The sequence below is a fragment of the Trachurus japonicus genome, chromosome 4 (genome assembly GCF_045865225.1).
Source record: "Trachurus japonicus isolate A0001 chromosome 4, Traja_1.0".
Taxonomy (NCBI): Eukaryota; Metazoa; Chordata; class Actinopteri; order Carangiformes; family Carangidae; genus Trachurus; species Trachurus japonicus.
Window position 1 is genome coordinate 7,845,846 of NC_140910.1, and position 14,708 is coordinate 7,860,553.

The 14,708-nt window shown below is 39.8% G+C and overlaps 1 protein-coding gene across 1 annotated transcript in view; it reads left to right on the forward strand.

Annotated features, from left to right (window-relative positions):
* The first annotated feature begins 1,296 nt into the window (after window positions 1-1,296).
* gabrg3 (gamma-aminobutyric acid type A receptor subunit gamma3) overlaps window positions 1,297-14,708 on the forward strand; it is a 52,320-nt gene continuing 38,908 nt past the window's right edge. The window contains exons 1-2 of the mRNA XM_085773683.1: window positions 1,297-1,528; window positions 1,762-1,907. Coding sequence (XP_085629809.1) covers window positions 1,476-1,528; window positions 1,762-1,907 — 199 coding nt within the window. The 5' untranslated portion in view covers window positions 1,297-1,475. The remainder of the gene's footprint in view (window positions 1,529-1,761; window positions 1,908-14,708) is intronic.

Sequence of the window (14,708 nt, forward strand, 5' to 3'; positions counted from 1 at the left end):
CTGCTAAGATTTTGATTTGTTTGTTTTAATAAATCTGTATCTCTCGAGTCTCTCAATCTTTATTAAAATGTGATACTAAATGACTGTGGTGTTATAACTATTGATTATACACAAAGCAAGGGCCCTCGATTACAATTACACACACTGCTACAGAGATGGCTTTATAATGTGTTAGGCTGCATGCCAATGAGTCGCATTTGGCAGCTGGAGAGGAGGCTCTTGCAGCACATTGTTATTCAAGCTTTCACATAAGTATAATGAGGCAGCCACATCACCTGTACTCTCATTGCAGGTGCAACGGAAATACAAATATGAGTAATAATATTTATAAAAAGAAGGGGGAAACAAATACTTCTTTCGTTTGCAATGTAACTGTAATGTAGATAATTAACATATATCGAATCTGTTTTATGGTTAAAGCTTATCACATTTATATTAAAATATTCTCCCAAAGTCTTTCTTTCTTTCTTTCTTTCTTTCTTTCTTTCTTTCTTCAGGTTGAGTCAGGTCAAGTATCAAAGACATAATCAAGTGGACAGAAATTTAAATGTCTGGACTTCAGTCATACCTCCAGTACATATGATGATCTTCCTAGATGAACCTGTTTACTCAATCCAATCATGTCACTCATGGATTTTCCTTTTGTTCACATTGATAATGCTGAGCCAAACATTTTGTTTGACCAATAGAAAAAGCCAAAGGTCAAGCCAAACAGTATAGTCACCCTTGATCCTGCTGAAGTTACTGTCAGAGGTAACTCACCCTCAAGGAATGTAGCAATGACCCTGATGTGAATTGTTTATTGGACATAAAAAAAAAACCATTCTGTCTGATTGCAGCTGTCTCTTAGAAGAGGACTTTAATTATATCAGTGATCAACTTATTCCTGCATAATGAATGCTCGTAGAAGCAGAAAAAAGAAACTTATTTCTTTCTTTCTTTCTTTCTTGCTCTCTTTCTTTCTTTCAAACCCAGTTAATTGGAGCTATACAGTGTTTTGTCACTGATGCAAGATGCACCACACACAGAGAGAGAAAATGGGAAAATTGTTTGGTAAAAAGTGTTTTCCTGCTGGGGTAAGAGCTCCAAGGGGAGCTTTAAAGTAGTCCAGCATAAAGTGGAGTGACGCACACTTACCCATAGAGGAGTTTTTGATGAATTACAGGCTTTCAGTGGATGCACTGGGAGAGTGCGCACCTGCGTACGTACCAGCAGTGTCCGCAATCGAAGATCCAACTGCAACCTCTCCAAGTGAGAAGCTGCTGCCTCGTCCGAAAGCGACCGTGAGGAGGGTTGGGTGAAAATATTGGAAACGCCTGAATTGAACAATGAGTGAAATTTGTGCTGGATTACAAACTATGAGGCGCTTCTCCCTCGCTCTCTCCTCCCAGCAGCTGTGACCATCGTGTCCAGACACCGATACGCACCGTCCTCCGCTCTGACACCGCTCCACTTGTTGTCACCCCGCGAGAAACATGCCACCCAAATTTCTGTCCTGTGTCTTACTTCTGTCAGTCATCAGCACCTGGTAAGTGGCGCACTTTTCAGTTGAACACATGTGCACATTGTGGATGGAATGAATGGAGGTTGGTGTTGCACTGTAGTCGTGTTTGCCTAGAAACTTTATGCCTGGCCCCAAGTTTTTTTAATCCATACCAGTGGCACATGCTTGTTATTTACATGCACGCATCAGTCTGCACAATCCGCCGCTTGTTTGAACCCTGTGTCAGTGACTGTGCTGTTTTCACTTTACCTCCAAAGCTCTCTCGCACTGGAGTACGAAGGTGACTACGAGGATGTCACTGTCAACCAAATGCTGGCTCCCAGATCCCATGAAACCGACGCCACGGAAATACTCAACAATTTACTGAAAGAATATGATAGGAAGCTGCGGCCAGATATTGGAGGTGAGTGTCACCTTTGTCCCTGTCAATATGTCTTCACCTAAGTGGCTGCTGACTTTAAAGCCACAACAGTTACTGAGATATTGATCAAAGAGTGAATTTGCACTGATAACTTCTTCAACGTTGAGCTCAGAATGCCTGAAAAGCTGCAGATTCATTAGGTTTGATAATCTGTTAAATGGGCAGATAAGTGGTGTCTGTCACTTATAATTAAACTAGCACTAATACCTGATTATTAACTTGGTAGAAATGCTGCTTTTATAATAAGATCTACGAGCATAAATGGTGTAGTGATGTGATAAATGAGATGCTGGAAGTCATCTGTCTCTATTGAGTTTGGTTGTGATGTGGGTGACATCATTGAGCTTATTAGAATGTGGTTTTGACAGTGTGGTCTGTAACAAAGTTAACCCATGGATGTGCGGGTCAGCAGCCATCAGTATCAGAAGGTTTTGTTCACAGTATAACTTTATTAATCTTGCAGCTTGTCTCTCATGCTGGAGCTGCTCCTTCTAGATGTGTGATGTTTTACACAGACGTTGTATTTCAGACTGGCTCCAGTCAGCCCCGCTGCACTGCTACAGTATGTTGCATGTTTCACAATTCCATCATGGTGTCTGATAAATCTGACACTCATTTCATCTGACCCCTTTGCTTCTTTTGCTTTCTTGCCTTTGGCACCTCACACCTCCCCACTGCTTCAGTGAACTGGGTTGGTGGGTTTTTGTTGTTTTTTTTTTTGGGGGGGGGGGGCCCTCAGCTCCTCATATGATCTGACGTGCTCCTTAGTAAAGCTGCAGAGGAGATACTGTAATCGCTTGGTGATGGTCTGTTGTCTTGTCTGAGATCCACCCAGCCTCTGTGAGACAGTTTCAGTTGTAGCCTCTCATGTCCTCACTGTAACTACTGACATCGATGGCACAGTCATGAACTCACATTATGCAGTAATATACTTTAGATGTATAAACCCATTTGTAACATTGAGAACATTAGGTCTTGTAGCAAGTACTAGATAACTGTATAAGGCACAATGATAGTTGATATGACAGTGAGAGTCTCTATCTAAACATGTACATATCAGTTATATTTTCAATACATCCACAAGTAGAAGGTTACTCAGCCTAGCAAAAACATCCACCAAGGCCAAACAAGATCCTACACATGAGTCCAGAATAAAACAAACATAAAGAACATAAAAGGTTTATAGGTCTTACAATTCAATAAATGGTTGACACTAAAGGCAATGTCACATATATACTATATAATTTTCAGTACATAAATCTGCTCAATAGACACACGTGGCTCTACACCACACTGTATCATAGACCTCAATACCATAAATACTGTATGGCCAAAATAGTTAAATATGACCAGAATATTTTACATCAGGATCCATTCATTAAGGTGGATCTGGCCCACAGCAGACAGCAGATGGACAATATCCACCTGATAGTAATAACTAGTAAGGAATAGTCCCATTGGTACATTTTCATAGGAAGCGATTATAAATCATTTTTAGTTAATTAGGTCAATGAGGCAGAAATGACTTCAAAAGTAAAAGAGAAGAATAAAACTAAATCAGTGGGGTGCTTCTGTATCAAAAACAATATTTTTGATTAACACAACATGATGTGGTCAGTACTGACTCACTTAGACTTTTCTGAGACTGAATGACTGCATCATTTTCCGTCTTTGATTTCTGCCTTCAATCAAAGAGGAAACGTCTCTACTTTCCAGATGTTTGTCACTTACACCGACCTACAGTAACAAAGGTCTGGATGCACATTGCTCATCAGCATAGCTCCATGAATATAAATTACATTTTGAGATTGAAACTTTGAGTGGAGGGGAGAGATGTGAGCAGCTCTTTGATATAATCTGACAACACTCGTGCTTTTTGTATTTTCATACATAAGATGATCAGACCCCATGTGTTTGGTTCTGATGAGCTCCTCTTACTAGGCTGATTCTACCCTTTAATGTCTGCCTTCCTCACTTGACCTCTGTTGTCTGCACTCATATCCTGTTACATGGTAAATGATACAAAGTGGTAGTTTGGCTTTATATCAAATATAAGATATTTCTACATCTTGTTTCTTTCCAGATAGATGTATCATCTAGCTTTGTAGACGGTACCAAGTTTTGTACTATTTTGTAAATATCTAACTGCACAAGCACAAATTGGTTTCCAGACCAAAGCAACCAGAGCTCAGTGGAGCTGGAGGTCAGGTTTTCATCCACCTGAGGAACTCAAGTGTAACAGCACACACATCGGCAGGTGATTGTGAGAATCTGTCCAGCTGATGCTTACACTGTGTAGTTATACAGTCACAGTCCTGACATGATGCAAAGCCTCAGATATGGTTGTCACCCTGTGACCATGACTCTTTGTCTCTGGCAGCTGTTGTCATGGTCGTCATGTCTGTGTTACATTTTGCAATTTTGCCGTATCCATCCACAGATGAAGTGGTAGAGTTGCCGCTATCTATCTATCTATCTATCTATCTATCTATCTATCTATCTATCTATCTATCTATCTATCTATCTATCTATCTATCTATCTATCTATCTATCTATCTATCTATCTATCTATCTATCTATCTATCTATCTATCTATCTACTAAACAGTCTAAACTCCACAGACTGTGTCTTTCTTTTGTCTTGTGTTCTGTCCTGATCACTATTCAGCATCCATAAGTATAGTTCATTTTGACTGACATGACATAAGAAAATGATAATGTTATAAAACAGCAGAGAATTGTGAGAGCAACTGATACATGTCCGGCATTTGCAAATTTATTCAAAGGAATGAGAAATTGCTACTGTGATGTGCACAAATGACTAAATGTTGTGGAGGTTGAACTTATATTTATGAAAATTTTACTTTATGTGCTACACAAACACATAGTGCACTAAATGAGACAAACTAAGGATGTGGCCCTCAATTCAGGGCCACATCCTTTGAAGGACATCAGCACAACGGTGAACCACGATGAAGCAGCAGCCTATGTTCCACAGAGCATTTGCTTTATTTTTTATTATTTGTATATTTGTATTCTCTGTATTAAACATCACCAGCACGCAATGAATCATGGGATAGGTTGGGTTGGGAGACTGTCACATTAAAGGAGTGTTTTTGGAGTCTCCTCCATTGAGCCGTCGAATGGTGCATCCTCTGACTTAGTAAGACACAGCTGGTGACTTCCTGGAGTTACCGCTCGTTGCCTGGTAACAGCAGAGTGACTCTAAAACTCCCAGTAAAACCACAATTTATCATCTTTGCATTACTGGTGTATGCATTAAATAAATAAAATATAACGGGATGATGATAAGAGAAGATTAAAGGTTCATTCACACTAAGCTAACAGACTGCCTGCTCCAGTTTCACTACTCTACACACATTCAGAGTGTATCTCTGTCCTCTCATCATTTCTATTCAGAAATGTCAGAGAGTTGGCCGGACTCTCAACTCCTGATGTAAAATGTCTGAAACAGTTGTAAGAGTAATGTTACCAGAGTGACAGAAAGTTGTGGTGGAGAGCTCTGCAACCTTCAGCATCAGATTTTATCCTGCAGGGTCGGTTCTTTTCATTTAGTGTTTTAGCATCTTTATCTGCAGCAGCTATAGGTCAGGTTGGGAACGGCTGACATAGAGTGTATTGAGACCTGGCTTATTTGGAGCAGTTGTCCCAAAACAGGGAGTTTTTAACCCCAAAATTGTTCCATTTGGGCATATGTGAACACAGCAATTGGGCTTGTATAGAACAAATGGGCCGAGATCGTTACTGTATGCAGCAGTCCCTGTGAAGGAAGGTCAGACAACATGTGCGTTACCTGTAAGGACGGTGCCGCAAAAAAAAAAAAGGGACGGTGTTGCACTCTCCATCTGATTCACCTGTAATTCACCTTGAGCTGACCAAGCTGTCAGAGGAGCTCTGCTGTTCTGCTCTTCAGCCTGGTGTTTGGCTGCACTTTGTACAAAAGAGTTCAATATGTGAAGATCTAACCTCCATCTGAGCAATGATCAGCTGAGCCAGAGCTCAATGGATGTGGCGCTGCACAGCTTCACAACGGCAAGGAAAAAAACACATTGTCGATCGTCCTCTCAGGATGGAGGAAAGGGCTGGCGATCGGCACAAGCCAAGAAAAATAATGATTGTTCACGAGTCCCAAAACACGAGTCCAAGTCAAGTCTGAGAGTCTCTGTGTGTGCAACTCCAGTCCCCATCTCTGCAACACGTGGCACGCTGCTGATGTTTCATGGTTCTAAACGGGCCTGGCCAGGCCAGTCTGACCGGACACACTGATTCGGAAAAATACAATTGACTCGGAATATGTTGGGTCCATGCTTTAACCATGGTCCAGGCCGGGTCTGGTTTTAATTTTTTGGGCCTGTTGAGACCTCTATTCCATGGTTTCTGTTTTTCTCAGGTAACCACCTCATCCCCGTCCCTCCGGGTAAGATTTTTTGACCAATGAGAGAACAGTTGGTTCGCACATGGCAGTTGTATTGTTTTAGCCCCTGAATCGGAACAAAGCAAATGAAACACGGGCCTGAATCCATCCTTAGACTCCAATAACTCCTTATGCTTCATGACACATCTGGGCCCATACTCATAAGGCTAAAGGCTGCATCGCTCCTAACCGGCTGATCGAGGAGATGAAAACAATGTGTGTGACAGTCTTACTTTAGCACTATTGTTTTTGTCTAAATGCAATTGGCAAACCCTTGTAGTGCTAATAGTAATACCTCAGTCTGGGGAAAATTTGAGTAGACAAAGGGCTGCCGTCATTGGATGTCACAGTGTTTTGGAAACTTTAAATGATGCTGCAGGGCTGCTGTGGTGAGTGAGTGGTTAGAGAGCACATCCCATATTGTCTCTGGCCCTTGTGCTGGAGATCGACAGTTGTTCATTTACCTCATTTCTGTTCCCCCCATTTCCTATCAAACCACTGTCAACTCCACTGTCCTATCTAATAAAGGCAAAAATGCCTGAAAAAAGTATGCTCTTTGGCAACAGGGAAAATGCAACTTTGCAGTGCGGACAACTTGGAGATGTCCCATGTGGTTGTTGGAACAGAGGACAAGTTGCATGAGCCGCGTTTCCACTGCAGGAGTTCCTGGTAAAAGGAGGGGGTAGGAACTTCTACAGGAACCGTCCTCTCACTCGGCCCTCTCGGTGGCCGTGTCTCCACTGCAGACAGGACCCACCGGGCTCTTATGGCGACGTGCAACAGTTTCGATCATTGCGTGGTTGTTGTGCAGCGTTTTTTTTTACTGCTCTTGTTGTTGTTTTTTTCTGTCAGTATAGACGCTTTCTTAAAAAAAAATGCCGTCTCGATCGTCACGTAATCCCGTGATCGCCTATTTACCACTCTTTTTTTTTACCAGGCCTACTGCTACTCTCGTCTTTTACTGAGTTATTCTTCTTCAGGGCTGATCTGAGTACCTACCCCCAGGCAGGGACTTCGTTCAGCCCCGTAAAAGTGGCGAGAATTTTAAACCTAATAATGGTAAAACGGTAGAGTTAGACCAAAAAACGTGATGGCACCAGGGTTTGATCATGTTTGTTGAGGATGTAAAATCGGCGATTTTAACATGGGGGTCTATGGAGAATGACACCAGCCCCCAGCCCCCAGAGGAAGCCGAGGGGATTGCACTTTTTGAACGCAGAAGTGAGCTTCACTTCTCAGACCGACAACTGCCCCCTTGGAAACAAGAGACTACGAGTTACGTGGAAGTCAGAGAGCCTCCATTCTCACTTGTAACAACTTAACCATCATAGTTATTCTGTTGAGCTGTTTAATTAAGGTAAAAAAAAAAAAAAAATAGCTCCTTCTTACTGTAATTTCTTCTCCACACCAACCTTATTATATGCATTCTGGATAATGCATTACTTTTTATAAACAGTATATCCAAATTAATTTGTATCTGTTTATTTGTCTGTGTTTTTTAATATTACTGTGGGACGTTGTACATTCATTTACAATCCAGACAAGGAAAATGCTGCGGTACCTGAAAACAAGTTCATCCATCACAGTAGACATCCGCCATAGGAACGAAGTCACTCTATTTAGGAGTTTTCACTTTCCCTCCATAAAGATTGGCCTCAGCAGCTTTTGTGAAGAGTACAAAGGAGGAAAAAGATTTTACTTAGAAACCTAGTGTGAGTCAGGGTGGTACTTGGTGAATACGAGGCCTGATGTCTTTTGGACTTCCTCTCACCCTGTGGCCTTTTATTTACCTCACTCTACGCTCTAAATCCTCTCCTGTCTCTTCTGACACAAACAAAGATAATTCAGTGTAATAAGTTAAAGATTTCCTAACAACATCTGGTGACATATGGCCAGTGCACCACCCAAGCATTTATGTTGATGAATCCATCGGTAGCCTCCTCAGAAAAGACTCCCATCCCTCCACAGCAATGGCCTCTATTGGCTAAACACACAAACAAAAAAAACAATACTCAGTCACAACCTCTACATTCACTTCTAAATAAATCATTTAGATCATGCAAATTATTTTATTTTCTCCATCTTCTGGACTTTTAACCCTGTGCTTTCCAATGAAAAAGAGCAAGTGAACACAAGGGATGTACTAATATCTTTAGAGTTGTACTAATATCTACATATCATAACACATTTCTATGTAGTTTGTAGTGTCTTAAAAATGTACTCTGTCAAAACAGTATTAACAGTTTCTCATCGATCATCGAAGTTCCCTGGAAGCAGCATCTGACAAGATAAACAGCCCTAAAAAAGAAGACACGATACTGGTATAACTTCATTTGGGAGGTAGTCAGTGTGGCAGTAACATGATGTGGCCCACGAGAAAGAAGAAGTCTCTCTGTACACTCTGTGCTTGTACAGTGTTGTTACAGAGTGAAGCTTCTTCCCTTACAAACAATCTCTGACAAGTGTGAACAAATGTTAACGGGGAGCAAACAGACACAAAGCCAAACTTAATTTAGGCCTGACATCAAGTTTCTGACTGAATTAACATTAATCGGTGACAGACATGATTTTTTATCACTGTTGACGTTTGATAACTGCAGCACCAGCTGAGATCTGAAGCTGCAGCTGAATGTTTTCCACATTGTCTCACATTGTGTTGAGATAGTGAATGTTTCTCTGGCTTAGTAACTCACTCACACGCCCATCTACACAGAAATGATTATTCTGTCGTGTATCTCAGATCAGGTTTTCTCCCTGGTTATCCTGCCAAAGTGGACTAAATTAACTAGTGTGGATCATTTCAAAGAAGCCTGACCGCAAACTACAGTTAAGTAAATTAGAAAGTCATTTGTTGGGATTCTGGCCCATTGATGGCAGATGGTGCGCTTAAGTCATTTGACCTTGTCCCACTGAACATTAATGAATGTGACTTTTTAAAGCTTGTAATGACCCATGTTGAAGCAACAAGGGGCACATCCACCATGTGGCATGAATGTAAAATGATGTTGAGAAACCGCATGTATGTCTCTCATCTTCCTGAATCAAAATGGTGTTTGACTGAATGAAAATCTAACATTATCTCAGTAACTGCAGTACCATGACTAAATGTGTAGCTCTCAAACAGACTTTGACTGAATCCCTCTGTAATTGCCATCTGTGTTGTTTTTATCTATTGTACATAATGTCAAGACACAAACAGTGTAGAGTTGACACTATCAAAGTAATATAATAGAATTTCAAAGTGGAAGAATAATGAACAACAAAAAATTACAAAAGTAGAAGGAAGTACAAAGGAACATGTTGTTTGAACCGTAACCTTTAGTTTTAACTTTTATTCAGAGCTTCTCTGACTAACTACATTATTTATAAAAGATGCTGTCAGGATGTGTCAGGATGAGCTCAGAAAACAGTGATTGATTGATGTGTGTTTAAGTTCACTCTAATTAATCAGAGCTGCATGTCAGGGAAAAACAACACAAAGCAACATGTAGGAGACAAACAGCTCCGTCTTTCACCATCAGGTGTGTAAGGACTATGTAAGGACTGAGGAACAATTCATGCTCAGCTTTGTTTACCTCTTAGCCATAGTTACAGTGATAATTTGGTTTATTTAGCATTACCTATGCATATGTGCTAGTTAAGAAAATGTTCCAAAGGACGAGGCAGATGGCAAGATACAATTATGAACATTTTCTAGGATCATATCGATTTTTATTTATTGCATTTTTATTTATTCATTTATTTTTATATTCACTAAAAGTTGTTTTGTGCCCTACATGTATCCACGGGAACACATCACTCAGCTTCTAAGGGCCCATACTCTGCTGTTGCACTGCAGGAACTAAACTACACGGTTACCCATAAAGTTGGAATAAAATATATATTTTTTTTACATCTTCTCATGAAATGATTGTGATAATGTGATCTACGCTTAATAGATAAAGTGTACATCTTCCCAAAACTTTATTTATCAGTCTCTTCCAAATATATCACTTTGAAAATTAAACCATGCTTAACCTTTATATTAGAAACAAAAAAGAGGAATGTGTTTGGAATCAAAATTATTCCACATTAAGGTGATAAATTCCTGCCTTCTCATTTGTGCTTCTCTTTGTCCACATGCTTCTGTCCCATCTTAATGTCAAATGAAGGTGAAATGTTTTTTTAATGTTTTTTTTCAACCCTTGCATACTGTTCAGGTCAAATTTGACCCATTTTAACATTTGGCAGCAGTACAAAATACATTAAATGTAATTTTTCAGACTGGAATTTAATGATTATAGTGAACCAAAAATAGTTTTAAAGTTTTTTTGTTTTTTTTCTGAGGCTGCTCCAGGTCAGATTGACATACAGTACATCTATTGAGATTAATTTTAGATCCAGCAGTGTGTCTCAAATCAAAGAAAACTGCGGTGTTAGTGGAAGGGAAACTGATATGGCAGTGAGGTACAGTAATGATTATGATTATACTGTATATTGTTATTCATGGCTATATAATAAATCCTGACATTTCCAGAATGTTCTTGCCATTTCCACTTTCAATAAAATATATTGCAGTCATTATGGCTGCCATGTTTTCAGCAGTAGATGAAAACTGACAGGACTCTGCACTGACTATGAGGGAATTCCTGGCCCAAGTCAAAATTTACTCAAACTATACTGAGAAGGCCAGAAATATGAGCAGGGGGATGGAAATCTGTGAAACATTTGGGCTCAAAGTAGAAAGCCCTCAGTGCAGATACAATGTGTTTTTTATAATAAAATGTTTGGAGAATGGTAGATCTCCACATGGTCCCAGGAATAAAACCAAAGAGTGATGAACATCACTGAGCATTGCAATAATAAGATAATAATTATAATAATAATTTAAAAAATAGTATGACACATTCTCCATTTATACTTGTAAATAGACTCACATGAAAAATACAAAATAAACACTTTGAATAACAGTCCCAGCGGACTGAACTCCTGTCTTAGTTGTAGCCATAGTGCAGTTATTTTCCCACACACTCATTTAACTAGCTCTTGGTGTCTTCCTACTCTCTAGATGACAGATGATGGTCTGTGGTAGGATTAGCCGGAGGGAGGTGATCTGTCCTGCTTTTTCAATATTTCAGAGTCCGTGGCATTTCCTGTAGTAACGAACCTGGACAGTCAGAGAAGTTAGTCTGTAATCCATCAGTCCCCATGCTGCAGCTCAGAGTGTGTAGAGCACGGTGCCACTCTCCCACATGGACCTGGGAGTTCCTGCTTATGTGATTAATGAGCAGACAAAGATGTGACAGGAAACAAGGCCTATGTCTGAGACAGTGATAAAACTGTTTTACTTTAGGAGAATAAAAGTAACATCATTGTTCTTTTATGTACAAAACTGAAGTTCTGTTCTGCCACAATAATAATAGTAATAATAATAATAATACTTTATTTGGATAGGGACAGTGCATATTGATGAACAATAGTTAAAAAAAAGAAAAAAAAAACACATATATATATATATATGCCGGATTATAACAGAGCTGCTATTTTGCATCCGCAGAAGACCTGCTGATGTAGATGTAATGTAATGTAAAGACACGACTTATGCAGTCAATATTATGACTAAGTCAGAAGACATGTATATTTCATAATAACAATCAGAAACGGTGTGTTTATTAAAAAAAACTTGGACTCAAGAGGTCCAAGAAATGTTGAATTGTAATGTTATATGATCTTGACTTGAAGGCAGTATTACTTAGACTCTTAGAGCCAGCATAGTGACATACAGTATTCCCCCCAAAATATCAGACCTTTGTGATGAGGGAGCGTTTCCCTGGACACAGACAGTGACTCTGCATCTGTAATGCTCTTCACATAGAGGTTGGATAAGATAAAGATGTGGTGAATATTTTCAGTGGGTCACATTGTTAATTTCTGTTCATTCCTTTTGCTCTAACTTGGTTCGTTGGAATAACACTGGCAGGCCAATGTGGTCTGACAAAGCCATTTCTAATTCTGTCTTAACATAAAAATGTGGTCACATGCTCTTGTTTTCCATAAATATCACCATCAGAATGTCAAACACAGAGGAGCGTCTGCAGTTTGTCTTCGCTCTTCACCAGCAGCTTATGTACATCCATTCATCAGACAGGGCCAGACTGCAGAGCAAAACCTGGAGAGAGATTAGCTAATGTCTCCGTGGACCTGTTCATCATCCTCTGCCCACCCTAATGACAAATAAATCTCACAAGAGGTTATGGCTTCCCTCTCCCCCAGCTCACCAGATGATTTTATACATGTCTCTGAGTGCTCGTTCACCACTGTGGAGCAGATCATGGCGTCCCCTGAGAGAGCTCATTCTCCGTTATTCTCTGGTCTCTGTGTTGTTATTTAAAAAATGGCCATTTTCACAAGACTCAACATACTTTTATTGTGTCTGTATCGTGAACAGTATGGTGTATTTAGTACATGGCCAGCCACAACGATGCACCAATGGGTGCACTGATAAATAACCCACACACAACTGCTAATTAATTTCTAGTTCATCTATTTCCTCAAACGTAATGAGCTGTCCCCATTTACTGAATGACTAGTCGCAGCCTAACTGCTGCTAAGTGGCACTGTAGGCAGGTGGAGAATTATAGCCTCCAACACAATTAGCATTGTATAATGAAGAAATAATGTAATGCAGCTTCATTGCCAAGGGTGCAAATCTTCAAAGGGACATAATTAACAACTGAAATACCTGTTTAGTCTTTCACAGCCTACACTTTAGGGTTTATTTTCAAAGCCTGACACGAGCAGTGGAACCTGTGACACTTAAACACAAAAGAAACGTCTCTAAGCCCCCTGTAGTTATCGCTGCTACACCTATCACACTCTCCAGTCCGCAAAATGAAGTGCGTCACGTCATCTGAGGCCGATTAAATGACAATTTGAGCATATTTCCTCCAGCTCCTGTATAGCTAAGTAACTTAAAGAAAGAAAGAAAGAAAGAAAGAAAGAAAGAAAGAAAGAAAGAAAGAAAGAAAGAAAGAAAGAAAGAAAGAAGGCAGTCGATCTTACCCGATGAATAACATGGTTAGCTAATGATACTCTCACTGGATCAGATATAATGTTATTTTACTACTGTAGGTAGGAACCTGCTTGGTGAGAAAACACATGAGCTTTGAACTCCCCTCGCCCATCTATGAGTCAGCCATTGTAATGCTGTTGAAACTTTCAGCTGTAAACTGTATCCACTATATACTGTAGTGCACAATTAAATAGTTTTGACGTATGCCAGAATTAAGTCTACAAAGGTTGTACACAATATCAATCCAGCTAGACCACGGCAGCTTTTCTGGAGAAAGTCCTGCAGAAGGATTTAAAAAATGACAGACACCTACAAAAAATACTGAAAAATGCCTGCGAGCAACCACTGAACAATGTGGATCATTAAAATCCAACCATTAGACACATCGAAAGAAAAAACAATAACATGACTGTACTTCTCACTTTGAACATACAGTAAATTCAACCTTGAAAAGTCTCCTGAATGAAAAACACATTATTTTCCTGCTTGAAGAGAGCCGCTCTACACTCTAACCCCACACTGTTATTTCATGAGGTCTCACTGATATTGGCTCAGCCTTTAAAAATATATGAGACAAATATAGCTGAATAGAGAATAAACAATAAGCAATCACCACCATTTATATTCCACCTCACCTTGGATGACCAAGGTGAATATAAATGATGGTTCCACTTGGCACACTGGGTTGATATGACTGAACTCACCACTGATTCAAATGAAGATATGAAGGCATCCTGTTGAGACTCTGTACAGTCAGCGTACAGCTTTTCCAGCTTGTGTAGAGCTGCACTCATAATGTTTGAGTGGTCTAAAAAGAGACACAGTGTAAGGACTGTACACAAAAGTCAATCTAAATGTAATCTGTGCATGAAAGAAGAAGATGAATTTGCTCCTGTTCTCTTCACCAGCCTCCATATTTTTACTTAAGAACATCACCTACTTCCGAAAATGAATATTAAAGCAACAAGTTGCGTATCAGCCCAATTCACAGTCACACTGTACTGTAGTGTATCTCTGCAGACTGAAGCCTGTGGTGAACTTGTGCTGTTATATTAAACTTTCTCACTACAGGTGATACTCTCTTTTTGAAACGTTGTAATGAACAATGAACCCGTTTATCTTTCCAATGGGATCACAGAAATATTGCATCTTATTTTTCTCTTCTTCCCTTTGTCTGTTTTTTCCTCTTTCTCTTCCCATAATGAAACTCTGACTGATTGTAAGATCTTATTAGAAGCAGAAAAGTTTTGGGTAGTGACCTGATGAAACCTCTTAGAGATTCCTGTGGCCATTATTGA